The sequence below is a fragment of the Macrobrachium rosenbergii genome, chromosome 42 (genome assembly GCF_040412425.1).
Source record: "Macrobrachium rosenbergii isolate ZJJX-2024 chromosome 42, ASM4041242v1, whole genome shotgun sequence".
NCBI lineage: Eukaryota > Metazoa > Arthropoda > Malacostraca > Decapoda > Palaemonidae > Macrobrachium > Macrobrachium rosenbergii.
The window spans coordinates 36,716,614-36,741,321 of NC_089782.1; the positions used below are offsets into that span (position 1 = coordinate 36,716,614).

The 24,708-nt window shown below is 38.0% G+C and overlaps 1 protein-coding gene across 1 annotated transcript in view; it reads right to left on the bottom strand.

Moving 5' to 3' along the window:
• Positions 1 to 116: 116 nt before the first annotated feature.
• The window catches only part of LOC136828266 (uncharacterized), a 30,795-nt gene continuing 6,203 nt past the window's right edge, over positions 117 to 24,708 (bottom strand). Inside the window, 24 exon segments of the mRNA XM_067086126.1 lie at positions 117 to 919; positions 1,112 to 1,213; positions 1,704 to 1,934; positions 2,456 to 2,601; positions 2,836 to 2,938; positions 3,268 to 3,443; positions 4,277 to 4,473; positions 5,373 to 5,472; positions 6,075 to 6,249; positions 7,909 to 8,012; positions 8,335 to 8,473; positions 9,368 to 9,498; positions 9,879 to 10,061; positions 10,545 to 10,671; positions 11,438 to 11,603; positions 14,551 to 14,755; positions 15,665 to 15,785; positions 16,340 to 16,425; positions 16,865 to 17,000; positions 17,145 to 17,272; positions 20,639 to 20,765; positions 22,090 to 22,299; positions 23,283 to 23,515; positions 23,993 to 24,206. Coding sequence (XP_066942227.1) covers positions 806 to 919; positions 1,112 to 1,213; positions 1,704 to 1,934; positions 2,456 to 2,601; positions 2,836 to 2,938; positions 3,268 to 3,443; positions 4,277 to 4,473; positions 5,373 to 5,472; positions 6,075 to 6,249; positions 7,909 to 8,012; positions 8,335 to 8,473; positions 9,368 to 9,498; positions 9,879 to 10,061; positions 10,545 to 10,671; positions 11,438 to 11,603; positions 14,551 to 14,755; positions 15,665 to 15,785; positions 16,340 to 16,425; positions 16,865 to 17,000; positions 17,145 to 17,272; positions 20,639 to 20,765; positions 22,090 to 22,299; positions 23,283 to 23,515; positions 23,993 to 24,206 — 3,654 coding nt within the window. The 3' untranslated portion in view covers positions 117 to 805.

Sequence of the window (24,708 nt, forward strand, 5' to 3'; positions counted from 1 at the left end):
GAGTTTGTTGCATTTCACTTGATCTGCGCTTAATATTGTTGTATGACGAACAAAAATATGAAAAAAGGCTCCGAGTACTCATTTACTTGTCAAGAAACTTTATTTCTTGCAGCTTTCATATATATGATCAAACCTTTTTCTTTGATAAAAAGTATACTGGACAGTAAGACGGTGTCATTTAATTAAATCTAATCTGTTGGCGTTTGTGCCTAATAGTCATATAATGATTTACACTACTGAAAGAGCAGAGTAATTGACCAGGCAGGATTGGATCTGTAATCAAGTTTTAAATGTGTCATTTTCCCATTTATCAAAAGAGTGACCAGGGGTCCGGAAGCAGCACTCTGCCAATCATATACTTCTTTTGTGTGAAAAACAAATAGCTTTGGGATGGCCATCATAGTTAGCCTAATCTACCAAGAGCACCTCTTTTGTTTGTATTTAGCACCAACAGATGTTTGCATGAAATAATGCCGTTACGAAGTTGTAATAAAACCTAAAGGGGTGTTCTTTTATTTGGGGTCATGTTTGTATCATGTAAAATCATTTCATTAGTGCCTTTCAATTACAGAGTCAAATTATCGATACGCTGACTTAAACTGCTTTGACTTTTGTTCACCATTTAATCTGTATTTAGGACAGAGAAAGCCACCCAACTAGAAACTAAGAAAGATTTGGTCAGTTACAGAGATCCTATTGTGTGATGCTGATTTTTCAGCCTCTTCTTAGATTACCATTTATTCTGTAAGACAATACTCTTTTTTTAAAAGTACTAAAAAGCGGAGAAAACTATGAAGTTCATCTGTCAACACAAAGTAGATGCTTCTAGCCTGGTTGGTTCACTGTGTTCTCCCGATGTTGTCACGGCCGAGAGGGTTAAGGAGTATTTAGTGCAAGCCTGAAGACCGTCAATTGTTTTCTATAGGATGTAAAAAGGAAAAAAATTGACATATTAACTTGCTGCAAGAAAAGCTTGATGATAAAACTGAATAAATCTAGATGGAGGTCATTTTTTTCACATAACCTAGAACATTATTTCATTAGTCTCATATATTCCCATTAGGTTAAGTTGTTGGGCTTTCCTTAGCAATGGAATAAAAGAATTTGTCACCTTAATTTCAAATGGTTTCGTAGGTTCATCGAGGGTAATTGCTCCTTCATCGTCAGCGCTGGTCCACTTTAGGTAGTAGGACGTTGCGCAGGCTTTGTTGGTCTATAAGAGTAAATACATTTGCCACGATAAATACCAATGTTATCAGTATCTGTGCTGCATGAGCGTAGTCTAGAAGTTCCTACTAATGTCTTTAATTGCATCTAAGATATTACCTAGTGATAAATCAGGAACTTTTTTCAGTTAATTGAGTTTAGTCGTGTTCAGTTTTTGATATTTATATATGACTTTTCTTTGTCAGCCAGCAGGTAGGCCTATATGGTGGATAATAATTCAAATCTCGTTACCGTAATGTTTTACAATATTCTGCTCTTCTCTTTCTGCTTCTATAATTGAGATGATTGTTATGAAATTTTTAGAAAAAATATATCTTCCCAAATGATAGTGACGTCACCATTTGCTATTTATGTTTGTGTGCTTCAAAAAGTAGGCCTAGCCAGTGAAAATCTTAAAACCTATTTAGTTGTGTGTAACAATTTTGCTTACCAAGCATTTACTGTGCCACACTGCGTGTAACAGAAGCACTACTGACCTGAGGAGCGAACCAAAGCAAGCTGATCGACCTCTCCGTCGCCCCTTCGACTTGAAGTTCCTGTGGGGCCGACGGAGTGGCGACGGAGGTCGTGAAGTTGGTGCCAACTTCGCCGCTGACGTAGCCGGAGATCGTCACGACGGACATGTAGACTCCGTAGTTTGTGCAGGCGTCCAGCCCTGTGATGACTTCCTCGGCGTTCCCGCCAGGAGGAACTTGTTTGGAAGTGGCCTGGAAATACATCCTAGAGTCCTAGACTGTACTCTATCCGAGTAGGTTGTTGGTTTGATAGATAATAGGCCTATGTTATTCTTCACTAATCTTCGACGTGTTTGATCTTACCTTTGACGAGTTTATGAATGGGGTTTAGACTTCCAAGATGAGCATAATTGAAACTGAAAATAGTAGGCCTAAATCTTACTTTAATATTAATGCATTAATACTGACTGTGCATGGCAAGTTATGTCTTAGTTCCCGTACAGGTTCGAATTACGCTCTAGAGATGCAGTTGTACTAACAATATGTATATATATATGTATATATATATGATATATATATATATATATATATATATATATATATATATATATATATATATATATATATATATATATATATATATATATATATACATACATACACGTGTAAGTACACATTACAAAGACTCCGATTAACTGAAGACAAGCATAGTCTGACTTATTTTAAGTACGAATACATATACTCCTCTAAACATCTTACAAAGACCTCCTTACCCTTCCAGCAAACATTTCATCAAGGTTGACGTGCCTGATGTCGTACTCATGGACACACTGAGGATTTTCCAAAGGCGGCCCGTACACAATGACCGCCGAATGGGGGTCTACCTTCTTAGCCCCTAATCCTGTTGGCGGACTCGTAGCTGTAGAGAGAGAGAGAAAAAAAACAATAATAAAAACTTGATTCCTCAAATTGTCTATTTTTACATACCTATTCTAGAAGAATGTGTGAGCGTGATCATGAGAGCAGGAACCAAGGTTGATGTAAGGAAAGGTTATCCAGTTGTACTATAGATGCGCAGAAGCTGGCTTACCGCCAGCCTCTGCGCATCTACGTCACTCAAGCCGTTGGCAGCAACGTCTTGTCCTGAACTCACCGACGTCCTTCGTGGTGGCAAAAGCATCCTTCTTGTCGCTCAGGAAACCGCTTGGTGACGCTGCTGTCACCGAGATCTGATACTGGACACAAGGGTCGAGGTCCTGCAGGAAAAGAAAAAGGTTTCTGAAGCCCAAATAAAACAAATTTTTGTAATAATGGTTAACAACAGAATGATAAGGAACTGAGACATTTCTAAAAGTTCACTTGATGCCCCCTTTAGATTAATTTGGTTTATCCTGAATAGAAATTAAAAGATTAGGATGAACTGTAAGTCTAACAGTTTATAAATTACAATCTCTGTTACTTTCAGTAAGAAAACACAAGTAGGCTACATTTTAAATTTCATCTCCAAAAACATAACTACGAAGTCCTAATACAATTTAACAATTTCGTTATGGTTCATATTTTCAGTGAGAAAACTCATTCGTACCTTGAATGTCATTTGAGTGTCCTTCGTATCAAAGCAATCTATGGCTGCCGAGTGTGTGTTGATCAAGCAGACTTCATAGTGGTGGAAGCAAGCTAGGACTAGAGCAGGGGACCACGTTGCATCAATGCTCGTTGGACCTAACGCCTTTGTATCTATGGACTGAACTTCTCTTGGGCCTGCGGGAATACGCAAAGAATAAGATGTTATTATCATTATCCCAAAGGGTTTGTTCTTACAATTAAAGATGGAATAATGGAGGAAGTAAATTAAAGTGAAAGTAGGAACAAAGCAAAAATGAAAGAAAATTAGACCAAGGCGAAAAAAAGTGATTTGCGAACAAGATAAAGGTGAAAATGAGAACAAAGATAATAGGGGGTAATTGGAACCAGGTAAAGTTTAAGAAGTTGGGCAGCTTACAGGCCCTTAACAGGGAATGTATGAAAAATAAAAAGCAGAACCAGTGTAGCCGTAGCCTAAGAATGGAAACTGAATTTCTTTATTGGTAGATTCCTTGTCTGGGCGGATACACTTCCTGGGGTATTGGTACAGAACTGAAAAGCTGGAAATGGGAATTAGCCTCATAGTATTTTTGCTTATTTATCTATTCATCTATTCTTGTTTTTTTGTAATCAAGTAATTCATTTGTTTACTCTTCTTTTTTTCATTTATCTTTCTCGCTTGTGGTTCAGAGGGGGTGTTGTTATTGTCAGAAACGGTAGATATCTTCAGTGAAAAAAAAAAAAAGGATGTGCAAGCTTCTGACTGAAAATTATCTAGAAGGGAGTTCCTGCTACTACTTCTATAGATAATGTAATAATCGTTTTAAATTATTATGTAAAGTGGATGTACACATTTCATCGAAAACGCAATAAATGATCTCCGCAATTTCCCACCACTTTCTTTAAATTGTCATTCTAGACCAACCCAACCTTGTGCAGGCACAGACTCTCGCTCTTGGGCAGCCCCGCCAAATTTCTTTGCATACAAACATTCTTCTCTCATTTCTTACTGGTTTCTTCAGTCTCGTCGTATATCATGGCCGAGCCTCCGGGAAGATCAGACGGGGAGACGGCTGAAACCGTGTATTCGTAGAGATTACACCCGAGGAGGTCGTCGAACGTGAAGTAGGTGGTGTTGGTCTCGGCTGCATTACTCAGGGATTCTCTGACGGTTGACTGGTTGAGAGGTTTGTGGGTAACAATCCACCTGGGACAAGTAATTAGGATATTGTGTTAATGAGATTGGACATTGCTGCTATATTGGAACTGGAATGTAAAATTTAGACCAAGGGACAAGTGCTGGGTCCTTAAGAGGTCATTCAGCGCTGAAAGGGAAAAAGAGTAATAAAGGTATAAGAGGAGAAAAACCTCGCAGTTGCACGATGAAACAATTGTAAGGAGAGGGTGGAAAGTAAGATGGAAGAAAGACAATATGAATGAAGGTACAGTGAAAGGAATGAAAGGGGTTGCAGCTAGGGGCCGAAGGGACACTGCAGAGAACCTTAAGTCCTGTAATACCTACAGTGCACCGCGTGAGGTGCACTGACAGCACATGACTGCTATACTGAATAAATGGTAACACTGTCCTGCTGTAAATGAATGAATGACATTCAGTTGGCTCCATACGAAAAGAATGTTATAGTGTTGAATGGTGATACGGTTTTGAATGAATGAATGAAGACCACGCTCAGGTGGCGAGTGAGTGAATGTATAAATGGACGTATGAAATTCGGAACATATCCAGTACACTGGGACCCTCAGGTCATTGAGCGCTTCGAATGAGTGAATGGCAACACTGCGGTGGTGCCGTGTATTTTTTTTTTTTTATAGTGGACGCGTAATGATTATTTAGTAAGTGAACGCAGGGCAAAACTGGACTGAATGAAATTTATAAAGATTATATTAAGTACTTCTTAAATGACGTTTTCTGAGAAAGCCGAAGATAGTTCCAGTTAAAAACGAAGATGAATATCCTAATAAAGTATGAATAAGGGAAAAGCAATCGTCTTCAAGATCTGTCGTAACTGACGTCCATGACGAAGGCGAAAATAATATACAATTAAAGAAAGAACTGAAGAGAATGCCAGACGAAATATCACAACTTACTTATCTACACAAGACGGGTGTTCGAGTGGATCTTCCCAAGCAATCTCGGAATAGCGACCCGACTGGCTGACCAAGTGGAGGTTGACTGGTCTACCAGGAGCTGTTTGGATAGATTATTTCGATAAGCAAGACGGAGATAGAAAGAAAATTAAGATAACTGAGCTACCTAACTTCAATACTACTATAACAATTAAATGTGATCAAGTACCATAAGTTGAAGACGTATGATACGTATCTACAGCAAACATATAGGTTCCTGGTTCCTAAGCGCTCACTCCGCAAACACAGTTGCGGGCACACGACACTGTTCGTGTAAGTGCCGAGCTACCGAACTTTAAACAGTTTTACTTTATAACTCTTCTCCTCAGACGGATCTGTTTTGGTTTCATTCTCCTTCTTATTCAGTAGTTAGAATCGTCCCTTTTTAGACAGAGATCGAAAGTGCTTATATTTCTGATTAGAACTGATTATTCACTGATCTGATTTCCAGAATATCGTAACCCAATTTACTCCTTGATTGCAGAGGTTTAAGCCATAAAGGAGTTACGAAAAGTTCCAATGGTTCATTTTATATCATATATACCATTTACATACTGTTGTGATGAGCAGCTAAAAAGATCACAGAACCCAATAGTCAGCGCCAACGTTCAAATGACGTAACCTACTTATCCGAATTCGCAAGTTCGCAACACAGAACGTTACCAGCTTCGTCAGTGTGCGTGGTGTATTTCAGCGGCTCGCTGACAAGTCCGTTGATAGTGAAGGTTCTGATGGTGATCATGTACATGGTGCAGGCTTCTAAGTGCTTCAAGAGGATGGACGTTGCATTGGAAATGGTGCAGTGTTCACGAAGACTGTCGTATCTACGGTAACAGATCTGTGGAGAGAGCTGTGGTTAATTCTTCTTCTTCTTCTTCTTCTTCTTCTTCTTCTTCTTCTTCTTCATTATTATTATTATTATTATTATTATTATTATTATTATTATTATTATTATTATTATTATTATTATTATTATTCAGAACGAACGCGTTTACAACGCGAAGAACAAAAAGATCAACGTGGATTAGAATCTATTTAATGGTCAGTACTAATTAATTAAATAAGTAGATAAATAAATGCACAAAAACACAGATGAATAACAAAGGAAGGGAAAGTGTATTTAGGGAACTAAAGCCCAATTCTGTAGGTCTTGTTGTAAATGCTAAGGTGGAGCATAACTCTAAAGATCAGTCATGAGGGCGCCATGCATTACCATAAGCCTACTAAATGCACAGAACTTTAAATGAGCCAGACGCCTCCCGGCTCATTCAACAAGCTATAACTGAAAGGATGGGATGCTTAAATCGCTCCTTACCTTTCTTTGAAATATGACTAGTATACTATAAAAAAAGAGGAGCAAAAAAGTTTTAAATGTTGTTACTTTTAAGTCGAACCTATTTTAGTGATGGTGATGATAGGCCTATATCAGACTCTTTCATTGTTTTTCGCGGAACGGCTTCACTATTTATGAAGATATAAACAAGTTCTCGATGTTACCAAACCCCATATATCGAATGTACATAGATACGATTCTAATATTCATACAGGTACCGGAAAACAGTGGGTGCTATTTTCGTTGTGAGCCCGGCTGTGTAAAAAAAAAAAAAAAAAAACGGTAATGTCGATCTCTGGTGCTCCGCGTTATCAATACCTCGTTAATGCAATCCGGTCCCGAATAACGCTGTCATGTATATGATCCTTTAATTAGCCGATTATTGTGGGTCAGCCGGTTTCATTGCCCGATTGCCGAAATTAACTCCCTATACGTCTAACTAGGTGTGCAGGAGATTGACAGACAGTCAGCTTTAGGAATATATCGGGGGACGAGATTGACGGACATGCAGGCAGATAGGTCTAGGAATATGAGGGGGAATATGTTGACAGAGAATTAAGCTCTAGGAATGTAAGGAAAATGAGATTAGAAGCAAAGACATCTCTAGAAATATAAGGGCATTGGGCTGCCAGACAGACATACCCTTTGAGTATGAGGGGTTATAACGCCGACAGACAGACAGTTAGGAAAATGTGAGACTATGATATCAGACAGCTGTAGGAATACAAGGGAGTAACACTGACAAATAGACAGGTAAACAAGATAGGTTTGAAGAAAACAAACGGTACGGAGACAGCTCAGGGAATATCAGAGACGAGAGGTGACAGACAGACAGCTCTAGTACTATGAAGGGTAGAATTGTTTTGGGAAAATTACCATTTACTATAAGAGTGCTTCTGCAGACCTCAACACTTCCTCCACCGTAAATTCCGTAACAGAGTCACGGGAGACATCAATATTTTTGTTACCCATCAAATTATTTACGTTTTCTGTGTATATAGTTTTAATTTTATGAAAGAAAACGACTTTTAAAACTAGATTAGACGTTAATTAATAATTTGGTATGAAATCAACTGCGCTGAGTTTGTTAACTTTCCCCCTCACTATATAAAGAGAAAACAATAATGAAGTTAGTTTTAAATAAAAATCAACAGAAGGTATTACCTTATATCCCAGGAGACAGGCGTTGTCCATGGTGCCTTCCCAAGAGATGGTCATCGACGTCTGGGACGTGTAGTCCGTTGCTGGGTTGACTGGAGGGCTGACACCTGCCAGTACATTGTTGCCAGGTAATCTTGGTTAGTTTTAGCAACAGGTCAACTAATTATTTTAGGTTTGTTTAGGTAATGTTAAGATTTTGTTAGGTAATTCAATATGTATATAAACTATATATATAAGACACACACACCATTATATATATATATATATATATATATATATATATATATAGGTAAATTAACTAGGTTTGGTTTGGTACAGTTAACGGGGTCATTGATATTAGCTGTAGATATTGTAGATATTTGCTGTCAGCCTGTCAGCGATAAAGGAAAAGGATTACATTTTATGAAGAATATCAGCACGACCACTCACCTGAAGGCAGAGTGGTAGCCTGGGTGAAGTAGTTCGGCCCTATGCCACTCACAAAGTAAGGATTCAGCTGGAACTGATAACGAGTGCAGGGGTCAAGGTAGGTCATGTTGTAGAAGCAGGTCTTCTCGTGGCAGCGTGACTGGAATTTGAAGGAAAAGGAAGTATTTAACTACTGAATGTAATTAAGTAGGTGGTTACTTTACTCAAAGTATTCTGCAGAGACTAAGGCTTCACAGTAGTTCAGTGGATGGATTGATTTATTAGATAAGTAACTGTATATTAGGGGGTTATGTCCACAGGTGTTTCATGGTATAATACGGAATACATGATTTAGGCCAAAGGCCTAGCGCTGGGACATATGAGGTCAATCAGCGCTGAAAGGGAAACTGACAGCAAAAAGGTCTGAAAGGCGTAACAGGAGGAAAACCTCAAAGCAGTTGCACTGTGAAACAATTGTTAGGAGAGGGTGGATAGCAAGATGGAAGAAAGGGAATATGAATGGAAGGACAGTAAAAGCAATGAAAGGGGTTGCAGCTAGGGGCAAATGTATTTCGTTGTCAATTAAGAGAATTTCTCTGAGCACGTGCTAACTATTCGAGGTCCATAGATCATTTGCGCCAAATCAGTAAAGAGAATTCAGAAAGCATTCTTAGAGGTCTTTTGTACCTGATCAGTGCATTCTAAGAAGACTTGTGGTTTCAAGATCACCGTGCCAAGTTAATGACGAATATTTGCAGAATATCCACTGAGTAATGATCATCTGCACCAAATTAACGAAAAACACTTGCAAAACAGTTTTGGGTTAGTGATCACTTAGACCAAATTAGTGAAGTGTGTCCAACAAATAATATTCATAACTTGAAGGAACAATTTGATATCAAACGATTATTTTTACTCTGTGTTACTGTCACCCAGCTAAACAGAAAATCATTTGTTAATATCAATTCACTGCGTTTCTTTTATTTGAACTCCAAGAATTCCGTGTTGTGTCGTTTACACGGATAATAATGATAACAATGAACATCATACTCACATCAGTGCTGAAATCGTCATTGACGATAATTGTGTACTTGCTAAGGTCTTCCCTGACGTCACTGACTGTCCATTTCAGGTAGGCCCAAGTCTCGCCTACTGACACCACCACGAAATCGAGAACAGCGCCACCTGTGAGAAAATGAGTGTGAGAGATTAGCCCTCAAAATGCCTCTATAATAGTTTTCAACTTTTGTAACGTATATCTTTTATTTCTCTCTCTTCAGAATGATTTTGGGTTAACGTTTAGCTTTCCCTCAACACCCAGAAAGGTTAGAAATGGTACTTGGATTTGTGCTGTTCAAATGACAACGAAAAATTCTGAAGAGCATTTCGTTAAGATCTGGATGACGGGAGTGTCGAGTCTTCTAAAAAGAGCACGTGTACAAATAAATAAGTTATCATCAGTAATGTTTCTGATAATATATCCTAAAAATAATGCCTCTGGTAATGGGCTCGAGTAATGTTGCTGATAAAAGAGCATAAGTGGACTAAGAAAGTAGTACTATTACCTCCTGTACTTGATATATTCCATTCACACCGGCCTACGTTTCCTTGCCCGTCGACGCCTAGGATTACAGCCTCCGTAACGCAGCAGGTGTTCAGGAGAGTGGCCGTTACGGGGTCCTTTGTGCCCTCTGGAAACTCGTCGACTGTCAGAATCTCCGAGGGCGTCGAGGAGATTCGGGACAAGCCTGGGCATGGTACGAGTTTGAGGAATGTTATAGTACTACAATTTGTAACACAATGAATTAAGTATCTACAATGTGAGGGCTGTTCCTTCGAAAACTAAAAAATAGTAAGAAAAAACTTTAGTAATGTTAACTAGACTAAATCCTCTTTTGCCAAATGAAAATAAACTGAATTAAGCAGGACAGAACAGAAACAGTGACTCCGGTATTGAAAAAGCATTTTGTTGATGTGATAAGTCTAGGACTCCAACTAGTACATATAATGATAATTTTTTAAAGTAAGGATAAAACAGAATGATCATGAGTATGCACGGAATTTTAATTCATGTTTATATCCTTTCATCCATTTTATCAGTTGTCTGAGCAGCCATCATACTGTCTTTCTTTAAGCTAGACCGATAGACCTAGAGTTTTGTGCTCTCTCTCTCTCTCTCTCTCTCTCTCTCTCTCTCTCTCTCTCTCTGTATTATATTTGTGCACCCCCACCTGATTTTGTGTCTTGCAAGATAGCCGTAACAGTCCAGTTCTTGTTCTCACAGACTGCCTCTGTGTCAAATCCTGTGCAGTCCGGTTCGTCGTTACTTGTGCAAACTGGGGATTCGTAGTCTGTCTCCTGTAATAAAAATACAGAAACAATTTAGACATATTGTTGTTGTAGAGGTATTTTTTATGACGGACAGGCTAAAATTACAGAAGAAGATTACGACATGCTGTTGATATCAAGGTGTTTTTACGTCTGGCAGGCTGGTAACCTTTTCTTTAGTACTGGACTTTATTCATGTCGTACTGCCTACTGTCACTTTCTAATGAACACCATATTCTTTGGAAGCTTGAATTTCAAGTCAGAGGCACCTGCGGGGTTTTTGCATATGAATAGTGTTCATCTTCTGAATAATAATAATAATAATAATAATAATAATAATAATAATAATAATAATAATAATAATAATAATAATAATATCTTGGAAGAAGATCCACTTTGAGACAAACTTCGTTGATAAGAATGGTTATACAAATTGTATTCCTTTCAACAAATAATAATTATAATAATAATAATAATAATAATCCTACCTCTAGCCACAACGGTGGGAATGTACATAATCTGACCTCAAGTCATGTGGAGAATTTTATTATTATTATTATTATTATTATTATTATTATTATTATTATTATTATTATTATTATTATTATTATTATTATTAATCCCACCTCCGGGTAATGTGGTAAAATGGTGAAATGTCATTTCAATCTCACCTAATGTAACAGAGAGAAAAAATTAGTTTAAATTTTCCCCACAAACTTATGGAGAGAGAGAGAGAGAGAGAGAGAGAGAGAGAGAGAGAGAGAGAGAGAGAGAACTCCCTACTTAAAATCTGTACCTCGGGCAACACGGTGAAATACGTGATGGCCGAATTCACGTTTTCGACGTCCACTTCCGACGAAGCCGTGACGGTTACGGTGCTGACGGTACCCGGGACGGCGTTCGACGGTACTCTGAAAGTCACGGCGATGTCGACGTATCCGCCAGAGGCCTCCAGCGTCGATCTGGTCAGCGTAAAGGAATGGAAGAGCCGAAGGATAAGAAGTCTTGGAATGAGATAATTCTGATGCTAATTTTAGAGATAAAGGGAAATGTTTAAGAAAATAGGAATGGAAGATTCGAAGAACAATAAGTCTTGGAATGAGATAACTCTGATACTGATTTTATAGATAAATGGAAATGCTTAAGAAAAATGTCTTACATCGCGTTATCTTTAAAATTAAGTTAAATATTAACAAAAATATGCGATAGTTTTGATGCTAATTTTAGAAGTAAAAGGAAATATTTAAAAGATATGTATTGAATCATGTTAGTTTTGAAAGTAAAGTCAAATATTAAAAAAAAATATTGAACTTGTTAGTTTTTAACTGAAGGAAAAGTTTTGGAATAAATTATGAATTATATTAAATTTTAAAGGTATGGAAATGTTAAAACATATATTAAATGACGCTAATTTTAGAAGTAAAGGGGAATATTTAAAAGATAAGTCTTGAATCGTTTTAGATTTCGAAGTTAAGTCAAATATTAACAAAAAATCTTGAATTGTGATCGTTTTTCACTGAAGGAAAAGCCAAGGAATAATTCTTAGACTATAGTTAATTATAGAAGTATATATGAAAACGTTAAAACATGTCTTGAATTAAATCATCTTTAAGGTGAAGAAGGGAAAAAAAAAAAAAAGACGATACAGTGAATTATGTTAATTTTCAGGTGAAAGGAACATTTTAACAACATATCTGTAATTGTACTGTTTTTATAAGTGAAAATAAAAGTTGAGTTAATGTTTTAGTTGAAAAGACGAGTTTGAGATTAAATACTGTTTTCTGTTGAGTTTTAATCTCGAAAGGTTCCTTTCTCAAGACGCAGAAAAACTTCCTAAAAATAAAAGTTTCAGAATTAAATTGAACTGAATATAGAATTTAGGCCAAGGGCCAAGCACAGGAATCTACGAGGTCATTCAGCGCTGAAACGCAAATTAACAGTAAAAAGTTTGAAAGGTGTAACAGGAGGAAAACCTCAAAGCAGTTGCACTATGAATCAATTGTCAGGAGAGGTTTGAGAGAAGTAAGATGGAAGAAAGAGAATATGAAAGGAGGTACAGTAAAAAGGAATGAAAGGGGTTGCAGCTAGGGGCCTAAGAAGGCACGCTGCAAAGAACCTTAAGTAATGACTACAGTGCACCGCATGAGGTGCACTGACGGCATTATCCCTTGTTAAAAATAAGGAAAACATTAAAAGGTAAATATTGAATTACGCTGATGTTTTGATCATTTGAAAAGACTGAATATAGAAGGATACGAAGTTTTTCTTTAGAATTACCGACTACTAATATTTAATATTTAATTTAATATTATGGATGTAGAACTACAATCAGGTTAGTAACTGTATAAATATAGCTGTACAAATACCTTTTGAAAATCAATAGGCTTCTTACCACACACTGTGTGTGTGTGTGTGTGTGTGTGTGTGTATGAGAGAGAGATGGGGTGGGGGGTGGGGCAGGGCTCACATAAAGCGACTGTTAATTAGGGAAAGATGTTCTAAGGTCGTAAACATGAGAGAGAGAGAGAGTGAGAGCGTCCTCTCCCTTCACATTGTTTAAAGGAAATGAACTGCTGTCAGCTAATACTGAAATCTCTCTAACACCCAGCAAGGACAATCTCGGTAAAGCGTTGGGATTCGAGATCCCAGCGAAGGCTTAAGAGATTATCCTAAAAAAACACATACACAAAAAATAAAACTTCAGAATGTAACGCACAATGGAGTGATCGAAGGGACATCAGAAGAATCTGTTTTCTTTTCTTTTATAGCCGTTGAAGTGACGAAATAAGAAGTGAGTAAACTCGACCGTTGAATTCAAAAGATTCAACTACTTCGGTCAAGCGTTCGAAGCCCCTTGGCTCATCTGGTAGACCTATAGTTGGCTAAAAAAAATCTTCAGAATGGGAGTGATCGAAAGAACATCACAAAAAAATCTATTTGCTTTTGTTTTATGCCCATTAAAGTGACTTTAAATACTTCTATGGACAAAAAACGAAGCGAGGAAACTTGATTACCGAACACAAAAGATTCAGTTGCTTCGGTCAAGTGTTCGAAGCCACTGGCTTGGCTCCTTTGGTAGACCTATGGTTGGTTATGAAGGAAGCAATTTGCAAAAACACCCTGACAATAATATAGGCTGCTATTTTAACGTGTCTCATCAACTCTCTCTCTCTCTCTCTCTCTCTCTCTCTGTTTTTTCCGGGTCATGCACAATCACTACTTTCGGGGACTTGAGAGAAAACTATGATTATTTGCTCTATATTTACGAATAAAGATAAGCTAGGCCCTAAAATTGAGGAACTAATATTTTAAAGATTTACTGAATTCAGAGAATAAAAAGAGAGAATACAAGAGAGAAACTCTCTGCGATATGAGGGATATATAGACTAAGATTGGAAAGTGTCCATGATGGAATTATACAACAGAAATGTTGTGGTATGTCGGCTATAGTATAATTACTTGAGTGGCTGACCAGAGTATGTAAAGTATGCCTGGATAAGGAAAATGTTCCATAGGAATGGTTTAGCAACAAAAAAATAACTTTTCTTTTGCACAAGGAGACAGTTTGGAAATTGTAGGCCTAACATTACTTTGTAAACCTAGGAAAGTAGATGGCAACGTTTTTGACTGAAAAATTATATATATATATATATATATATATATATATATATATATATATATATATATATATATATATATATATATATATATATATATATATATATATATGTGTGTGTGTGTGTGTGTGTGTGTGTGTGTGTTTAGACATTTCCAGTTCTTGAACATAGACTGTATAAGTGTATACAGTATAATATAATCAAACAGCATATTCACATACTCAATCCTACATTTATTTTTTTATGTGACATGTCTCCGTCATACATAACTGTTCTATTACATCATACGTACTTCCTAGGAGTCCACTGTGTTATGTACATCTGCTGATCGCGAGCGTAGAACCTGAAATCAGCCGCTGGTCCGTAGTTGGTCGCCCGGAAATAGGCCGAGGCTGTCTCTCCCGCCTTAGCAGCCAAGGTCGAGTTCTCCAGCAGGAGTTCGACCGAGCACCTCACTGGGACCACCATCGTGGGGCAGATGCGACTGAAGGGAGTCCCTTGACGGAGTGAAAAGGAATAACAAGTTAAAAATTCGGCGCAATCGAGTTTTCTTACAGCTGCTACATCGTATAATCAAGGCCGCCGAAAATAGGTCTATCTTTCGGTGGTCTCGGTCCAATGCTGTGTGAGCCTATATCGTCACCAGAGGCACGATTATGGCTAACTTTAACCTTAAATAAAATAATAAGTACTTAGGCTAGAGGGCTGGAATTTGGTATGTTTGATGATTGGAGGATGGATGATCAACGTACCAATCTGCAGCCCTCTAGGCTCAGTAGTTTTTAAATTCTGAGGGCGGACAGGAAAAGCGCGGACAGAAAAATGTGCGGACAGACGGACACAGCCCGCACAACAGTTTTCTTTTCAGGAAAAGTAAAAACGTAGAAAGAAGGAGGGAAGGAAGGAAGGCACCAAAGGGTGGAGAGGAAACACAAGAGCACAAATGGAAGGAAAATCTTGACTTAGAAATCTGGGATCACTCAAAGATTAGTCTACAGTTTTCTCGTCTTGGGAGATTGGCAACGTCTTCGCAGACGCTGCAAAGTTTGATTTGCAAAAGGAAAGGATATGGAAGGGTAGGAAAGGAGAATTCGCAAGTGAATGAAAGGGGGAAGAGAAAGAATTGTTTTACAGAGACAGCGGGTAAGTATTATGAGTCTAGGAGCATCACCAGTACATTTAAAAATGTCTGGCTTGAGTCTAGACGCAACTGGCTCTAATGTTTACGTATCTTCATCAAAGTTAATTTTTTCTTTTAATTCTCACCGGGTAGAGGGTAACCTTTTTTTTATTTAGTCATTGTTATTAAAACTTGAAATAGTGTTATTATTTTTAACATACTTTTATTATAACATTTGTCCATTTTCTTTAAACTAAAATGGAAGATTTACTTAGTCCCAACTGACCTGTTTCCAGAAATCCGTCTACCTGGATGTAGAAGGGTTTTGCAGGCAGCGCCTCAGAACGGATGAAGAAATGGTCATCCACTTCATCGAGGTAATCCACGTGGGACAGCAGACTTCCTTGCTGGAATGATTGCAGTGAGAGGAATAGTACGTTGTACAGAGAGAGAGAGAGAGAGAGAGAGAGAGAGAGAGAGAGAGAGAGAGAGAGAGAGAGAGAGAGGAGAGAGAGAGAGAGAGAGAGAGAGAGAGAGAGAGAGAGAGAGAGAGAGAGACAGCTAGACTTAATAATACATTCTTGGTACATACATACATACATACATACATATATACATACATATATATATATATATATATATGTACATTGACAGATGTACACAAAGATGGACAGATAATAAAATAAATAAAATAAATGAAATTAAAAACAGCAGTTCATTTTCATATCAAAAGATACTTCGAAACAAATAATCCCAAAACTTAATAAAAAGACGAATCACTGATCTAGCATGAGAAGAGTCCTAAGATTGTGACTTGACACACAAAGATTTATTAATTTTGCATTTATATCACGGCGCCAGTCAGATAAACCAATCAACCAATAGGTTCATTTCTCGTTGCAGGTTTTGATAAGCCAGTCAAATACTTATTGACGTGAAGAAACGTCAAAAGAAAATTTACCTCGTCAACGAGTTCCATTGATGTGACTTTGCTCACTGCGCTGTCTACGTATCCCACCAGAGTGACTTCCACGTAATAGATTTCACCTGTTCAAAATAATTAATACATGTATACACACACACATATATATATACAGTATATATATTTCTCTCTACGGGCACCGTCCAAAAAAATTCACCGGTGATACTAATGTATACGACTGAAAAACTAACACTTAATTACTGCTAGAATGATTGCATTGCTAAAAGATAGCAGGCATGGGTTTTTTTTTTTTAATTTGAGCAAATTTATACATAGGGATAAAAATTACTGGGATTATTATTGTTTTGTTGTTTTTTCTCACTGTGAAAAACTAACTTTGAAGAAAAAAAGAAAATTTTGAGGGGACGATGATGAAAATCATTATGTATTTTGAAAGCGCAGTGCAAATCAAATTACTGGAATGCCATTTTCTCTCTCTCTCTCTCTCTCTCTCTCTCTCTCTCTCTCTCTCTCTCTCTCTCTCTCTCTCATCATTCTGTTTACCTATGAGCGGTCGACCTCGGATGACCTTATACCCTGGCCTCGGGGGGCGTAGATTGAGTTCAGTAAACTCGGCCAGCAGCCCAAGGCTCGACAGGGCACTGACTGAAGCACTGAATTCGGCTGTGCCCCCATTGACCTAAAAAAAACATTAAATAAAAAAAATATAAATAAATAAATAAAATAGATAGATAGAGAGATAGATAGATAGATAGATAGATAGATAGATAGATTTACTCAAGAAAACATTTTGACACACATACACAATGGAAAATCTACTTGCCTCTAAGTCCCACATTCCAACGGTCAAGTTGGCAAACTTGATGGACTTCAAGGAGGGGGAATGGCTCACGACCTGGACGCCCTCTTGCTCTTCCAGGGACGCCTTGTCCATGAGGTCGAAGGTAAGGTCTGGAAAGGAAGTGAGATGGCGGTCACTGAGCTGATTTTTGAAACTGGCAGAGACTGGCAACAGTTTCCTTTACATAAAAGATTTCTGGAATTCTTTGCATATTTGTGTTTCCAGATCAGTTCTGGAATACTTTATATATTTGTGTTTCCAGGTCAGTTCTGGAATACTTTATATATTTGTGTTTCCAGGTCAGTTCTGGAATACTTTATATATTTGTGTTTCCAGGTCAGTTCTGGAATTCTTTACATATTTATGTTTCTAATTCAGTTCTGGAATTCCTTATGTGTTTATGTTTCTAATTCAATTCTGGAACTCTTTATTTATTTTGCGTTTCCGAATCAGTTCTGGAATTCTGTATGTATTTGTTTCCAAATGAATTCTGGAATCCTTTATATATTTCTTTCCAAATAAATTCTGGAATTCTCAGTATATTTGTTTCCAGCTAATTTATGGAATTTTACATATGTTTATATTTCCATGTAATTTCTGGAATTCCTCACATATTTACGTTCCATGTAATTTTTAGAATTCCTTATATTATTTGCACTTCCACGTAATTTCTGGAATGCGTACAATATCTTCACTTCCATGCATTCTGGAACTCATTATATATTAATGACCGAAGAATTTCTCGAATTCTTAGCATATCTATATTTCCTTATGATTTCTAGAATTTTTATATATTTTCCATAAAACCTATCCATCTTGTGGAATTCATCATCGTCACATTTTTACATTTCTATGTGATTTCTGCAATTCTTTAAATATTTATGTCCATCAAATTTCTGGAGATCTAAGCGCAATTTCTTCCTAAAGTTTTCCGGAATTAATATAGTTACGTTTCCATCAAATTTCTGGAAAGCTTAGTAAAGCTACGTTCGCTTTGAATTTCTGGAATTCTTAATGTTTTCCTCTTAGCATCCAATTTCTGGAATTCTTAAGGTTTTCCTCTTAGCAACCAGTTTCAGGAATTCTTCATAAATTTACAATCTCTTCCAATGTCTGGAAGTCTTCATATATTTATGTTCCTTTCCAGTATCTGGAATTCCTCACATTTTACATTCCCATCCAACAACTGGAATCCTTCCTATATTTACGTTACGACCTAATTCCCGGAAGTTTTCATATATTTACGTTCCTATCCAGTAATTGGAATTCTTCGTTCATTTATGATCCCTTCCAGTATCTGGAATTCTTCATGTATGTTCCCATCGAATATTGGGAATTATTCATATATTTACGCCCCTTTCTAGAATTCTTCATATATTCACATTTCCATCCTATTTATGGAATTCTTCCCAATTTCTGGAATTCTTCATATATTCACGTCCCAATCATATTTCTGGAATTCTTCCCAATTCTGGAATTCTTCATACATTCACGTTTCTATCCTATTTCCGAAATTCTTCCCAATTCCTGGAATTCTCCCCAATTTCTGGAATTTTTCACACATTAACCTTTCCATTCTATTTCTGGAATTCTGCCCAGTTTCTGGAATCCTCCATATATTCACGTCCCTACGCTGGTTCTGGAATTCTTCCCAATTCCTGGAACTCTTCATATATTCACGCCCGCATCCCATTTCTGGAATTCTTCCCAATTCCTGGAACTCTTCATATATTCCCGTCCGCATCCTATTTCTGGAATTCTTCCCAATTCCTGGAATTCTTCATATATTCCCGTCTGCATCCCACATCTGGAATTCTTCCCAATTCCTGGAATTCTTCATATATTCCCGTCCGCATCCCACATCTGGAATTTTTCGTATGCCTACGTTTCCCAAAGGTTTACTGAAGTGTGCTTGCCTGTTAAAAGGCCTGGTGTCAGGCAGTCGCTTGCTCAAAAGCACCTATTTGTATCGCAAAACCTTGAGTAGTGTCCCGCTTGTTTTTTTATATACAGGCGCGCCTTTTCTCTGTTTTTTTTTCAGGATTTTATTTTTTGAAATCAAATTTATTTTAGGAATTTTTAAAAAATTTTTTGTGATTTTTTTTAAATGTTTAATTTTTTTTTATTGAACCCACGACTTTTCTCTTTTTGGGGAGGATTTTTTAGAAATTTTTTAAGGATATTTTTTTTAAATTGTACCCACGCCTTTTTTTCTTTTTTAGGATTTTTTTTTTTTTAAAATTTTTTGGGGAATATTTTTTTTGAAAAATTGAACCCACGCATTTTCTCTTTTTTTTTTTTAGAATTTTTTTGGGGGAATTTTTTTTTTCAGGAAAAACTCAGCTCCCGAAAAAAAACCACGACAACAAAAGAATTGCGAAAAGGACTTTCGGTTGTCTAATTGAAGCAAATTTCGCACGCCTGAGCGCCCACGCTTACGTACAGACGATGGGCGGCCGGAGGTCTGTTGTTGAAATTTGTGTATCTATTTTTTTATCTATTTTTTTTTTTTTTTTTTTGTTATCGGTGCGAATACGATTTCTGGTTTGTTAGAGTAGCCACCGAACTGTGTGCGTGACGTCTTCCAGTCCGCGGTGTTCGTTTGGCTAACAGTCGACATAAGCTAGGTAGGTATATATATATATATATATATATATATATATATATATATATATATATATATATATATATATATATATATATATACAAATACTGTATATATAGATATATAGACATTAGGTCGTCCGTCCCACTATCCTCCTCGTACGGTGGGGTAGTGCCGTCAGCGCATCTGGCGTGGCGCACTGTAGGCGCTACTAAAGGGCGTTTGTGGCGTCCCTTCGGCCACTATAAAAACAGCTGCACCCAAATTTTAGCTTTTAACTTTAACCGTATTCCCTTTTCCTTTCTTCAGTCTTGCTGTTCATCCTCTCTAACTTATTACTTCTTATTGCAATTGTGGGGTTTTCTCCCAGTTCCAACTTTAGCTCACCGTACTCCATCTCTTTATCCTGCTGTCCAGCCACTCTAACTCCCTCTTTTCACTGTCTTAAGCGCTGGGTGGCCGAAAGCGCCCCGGCGCTTGGCTGGACAGCATGAATTTCATCAAATCAATCAATCAATCCTACTGTCATTGGCACTTTTAAGAAGACTGATATCGAATTGAAATGAATATAGAATTTAGGCCAAAGGCCAAGCACTGGGACCTATGAGGTCATTCAGCGCTGAAACGGAAACTGACAGTAAAAGGTTTGAAAGGTGCAACAGGAGGAAAACCTAAAAGCAGTTGCACTATGAATCAATTGTTAGAGAAGGTGGAAAGTCAGATGGAAGAAAGAGAATATGAAAGGAGGTACAGTAAAACGAACGAAAGGGGTTGCAGCTGCAAAGAACCTTCAGTATGCCTACAGTGCACCGCGTGAGGTGCACTGACGGCACTGCCCCCATACGGGGAAAGAAGATTGATACCAACTGACCTCCGTCCGTGAGAGTAGAAGAACTTATTTCCCCGGCGATGACGACCTGGAAATAATCCACCGAATCGTCGACGGGGAAATTAATCTCCTGAGAACCCGTGACCTCGTCTCGCATTCTGATGGCGACCTGCGGGGGTAGGAGAGAGAAACAACTCAATGTGCAAACATTTACATCAAGTACAGCACAACGTATCGTCACCCACGGCAGTGGTGTGGTGGATCACCATTACCCCTAACCCACTCCTGTTCAGTTATCTGAAGTTACAATACAAAGGAAAGAAAAATATTAGAAAGCTTAGTTTCTAATGCATTTTATATGTCAGAAATTAATGTTACTTTTACTCAAGTCTTGAGAAATAAAGAATTTAGATTTTAGACATGATTCCTCTGACAAAAAATTAAAATGAAAGCACTGTCCCTTTTATTACAAATTGGAATTAAAGTGTCTCGTTTCCCGAAGAAATGGTTTCATTACCCCCACGGGGTAGCTAACCCCCAGTTTGAGAACCACTGCTTTATAGCGAATGGTATTGCCTGTGGTATATTATACAAATACCTTTTCCAACCTACTGATTACTAGACAAAATTCATGCATCAGGGCTGATACGGTACTCAAATATTAATTCAGAATATAAATACTTACAGATAACTGCATAGGGGAATTGCAACATACAGACACCGCCCTACTTACGAACATTCAACTTACACAAACATTCAGAGATACGAACAAACGGGATCGCAAATGAAGATTGTGTTTTGCGCGCCTGTTCTGCACATACAGTATTCTATGTTATTTCATCCAAAGAGCGTTTCTAAAATGGTCATTGTGAATCATTTCCACATGAGAATCTGTCTTTAAAGGTCGTTTCTCCTTAACGATGGTAGGGATCCTTGTATAAAGTTAGATCAAGTTGTATTATATTTTAAACCATTAGAAGCAACGCCAGTGTTCTGTGATTATCAGATGCTCATTCGTCCTGCATCTAAATCTTGCTCTAAGAAAGCCTAGAACATAAACAATAAATAAAATGGTCGATTTCAGAACCAGTGACATCATGCACAACTAATAAAAAAAGCGCCGAAGTTTCTTCGGCGCAATGGAGTTTCCTGTACGGCGTATAATCAAGGCCACCGCAAATAGACCAATCTTTCGGTGGTCTCGGTATAATGCTGTATGAGCCGCGGCCCGTGAATCTTTAACCACAGCCCGGTGGTGGCCTGTCCCATATCGTTGCCAGATGCACGATTATGGCTAACTTCAACCTTAATTAAAATAAAAACTACTGGGGCTAGAGGGCTGCAATTTGGTATGTGTGATGATTGGAGTGTGGATGATCAACATACCAATTTGCAACCCTCTACCCTCAGTAGTTTTCAAGATCTGAGGGCGGACGGCCAGACAAAGCCGGCACAACAGTTTTCTTTTACAGAAAACTAAAACATCCACATACCGTACTTTCCTCCACGACGTCCTCCAGAATTCCTATGATCTCGTCGATGTCGAATTTGTCAATTTCGATGAAGAGTCCTCCAGTCTCAGCCGCCAGTCTCTTGTATTCATCCACGCCGCTCAGGATGTACTTGTCCTCAGGGCAGGAGATGTCCTTCGAAGCCTCGCCGGAGACTTGTTTGGTCTGGTCAAAGCTGTAGATGACGGTTACCTGGAGGTGGGAAATGTCAGGATGCGTTTCCAGTGATCGAATATAAAAGTAAATCAACGAAAATAAACCACTAGACTGTGGTTCAGATATTCTCTGTTACTGTGTGGATGATTACAGAGAACTTGAAATCGCTGTGAGGCCACAGATCTGCATCTCTAGAGAGTCGATCATTTATGTTCTTGTTGATGTGATGGCCATTGTGAGATACTGGTTTTTCCTTTGTAGTTTCAGTTATATAAAACGTTCTATGTGTTTAATTGAACTTTAGGTACAAAATACTGTTTTAATACAAAAGCATGTGTGTTTATAGGCGACAAATATTCCACGAGGGTCTGACCTTTGATTTGATTTTTTATGAAATTTAGGCTGCCAAGCCAAGCTCTGGGGCACTTTCAGCCATCTAGTGCAAAAGACAGTGAAAAGAGGGAGTTGGGGTGACTAGAGGATTACATAAAGATATCCAGAAAATAAAGGAGATTTAGTACAAGGATCTAAAGATGGAACTGTCAGAAGGCCCCCAGTTGTACTGATAAGTGACCGTTAGAGGTGGGAAGCAGAAATAGAGACAAAGTAAAAGGCTGAAAATTGGATGAAGCAAGGGGCCAAAGGGGAAGATGCAAACACAGTAATGCCTACAGTGCACCACGTGAGGTGCACTTACGGCACTAGTCACCTAAGGGCATCTTATGACCTTCTCTGAGGCACTTTTTAGCTTTTTCATTTTTTTTTTACCAAGCCATTTTCCACTGGTTATGTTACCTAATGGAATTATGCCTTAGATAGTATCAACACAGTTCCTATTCTTCAACATTTGAAATACCAACAAGATGGCTTACTTTATTACTATATCAACAAATAATATTAAAGAAGACCAATCTATTTATAAACAATGTTCTCAAACCTAACATACACCAGAACCAAATCTGAAATGAAGAAACTTTAGCAATAGACACAGAGAAGTCGATCAGATCAGAGCTGCTTACCTGGCAATGCTTGGCAGTTGCCAGGGCAATACTCCCTTCCATGAGTTGCTTGTCGTTGCCTCCAGCGTCTGTGAAGCAAAACACGCTGGAATAGTCTGGAGTATTCACCAGAGCAAGTTCCAGAGCCGCCCAGAAGTTCTCTTCTGTACAGCAGCAGCCACCGTAAGCGTCCAGCTTGTTCAGGTCTGCCAAGAAGATGTCTGCTTCTGAGGTGGCAGTGACTGGACCAAGACCTGATAAAAATGTCAGTTACATTTCGTTAGTATTGAGTTGTTATTTCGTCTTTCTTTTGTAATATTGCATTTCTTCCTCCGTCTTCCATTAATTACAGGTGTGTGGATATATATTTGTTAGTCTTAAATTTCCTCTAAGTTTTACAAACGCTGCAGAACAAAACACAATTTCAGAAACTCTTTTCTATCTTTGTCTCATTATTTAGCGTTCTAGATTCCTTCTTTGTAGGACCTTTGAGTTTATAGCATTCTGTATTTGTCGTCAGTGTTTATTGGTGTGTAAAATCTAAAAACAGTAGACCAATAGCAGTGTTCTTACTAGGATGACTAGCAGCCATTGCTAGCATGACAGATGAAATCGAACAAAACAATTTGCAGCATTTTGTAGAGCCAATACACATAATATAAACCACGCACGTTAGAGAGAGAGAGAGAGAGAGAGAGAGAGAGAGAGAGAGAGAGATTCGCATTCTATACCTGGATCCTTGTACGGAGTGAGGACGTAAAACGCCGGGTGCGTTCTCTCCACAATCAGCTTGGACTCTGCTTTGACCGCCTTGATTTCTTGCGTCATGGAACCCGTCGTGTCGATCATGATCGACAGAGCTGAGCCAGGGTACAGGTCGAACAGGTGGCGAAAGTAATCGTTCCCGATGGCCTCGCGGAGGACAGAGAGGTAGTATTCGGTGGCCTTCGTGCAAATAAGGAGGCAATTGTGTTTACACCACGAGAGAGAGAGAGCTTACAACTGGGTGAGCAGAATACTAGACCTAACTTTCAATATCTGGACATTAAACTTACAGGTATAACTCTACCGATAATCGTAGTTATAAAGATGAATACTGAACTAAACGGGAATTGTGACAAGTGGTATAAATTGTGTTCATATCATATGAGCGAGAACTCACAATTAGGCGCAGGGAATACTAGACCTAACTTTCAATGTCTGAAAAATTAAACTTAGGGGAGCAACTCTATTGGTAGTTATGAATATGAATACTGAAATAATAGGAAATTGTGATAAAATTGGTATTAGAAGGAAAACCTTAAATTAGGACCGTCAGCTCAGCGATCCAAACCAAAACATTAAAAAAAAAAAAAAAAAAAAGAGTTAGACCTAAGCAGAAATGCAACCATTAAATGAGACGATCATAAGCCAGTACTAATCAATTTCTTTGTTTACCAAAGAAACA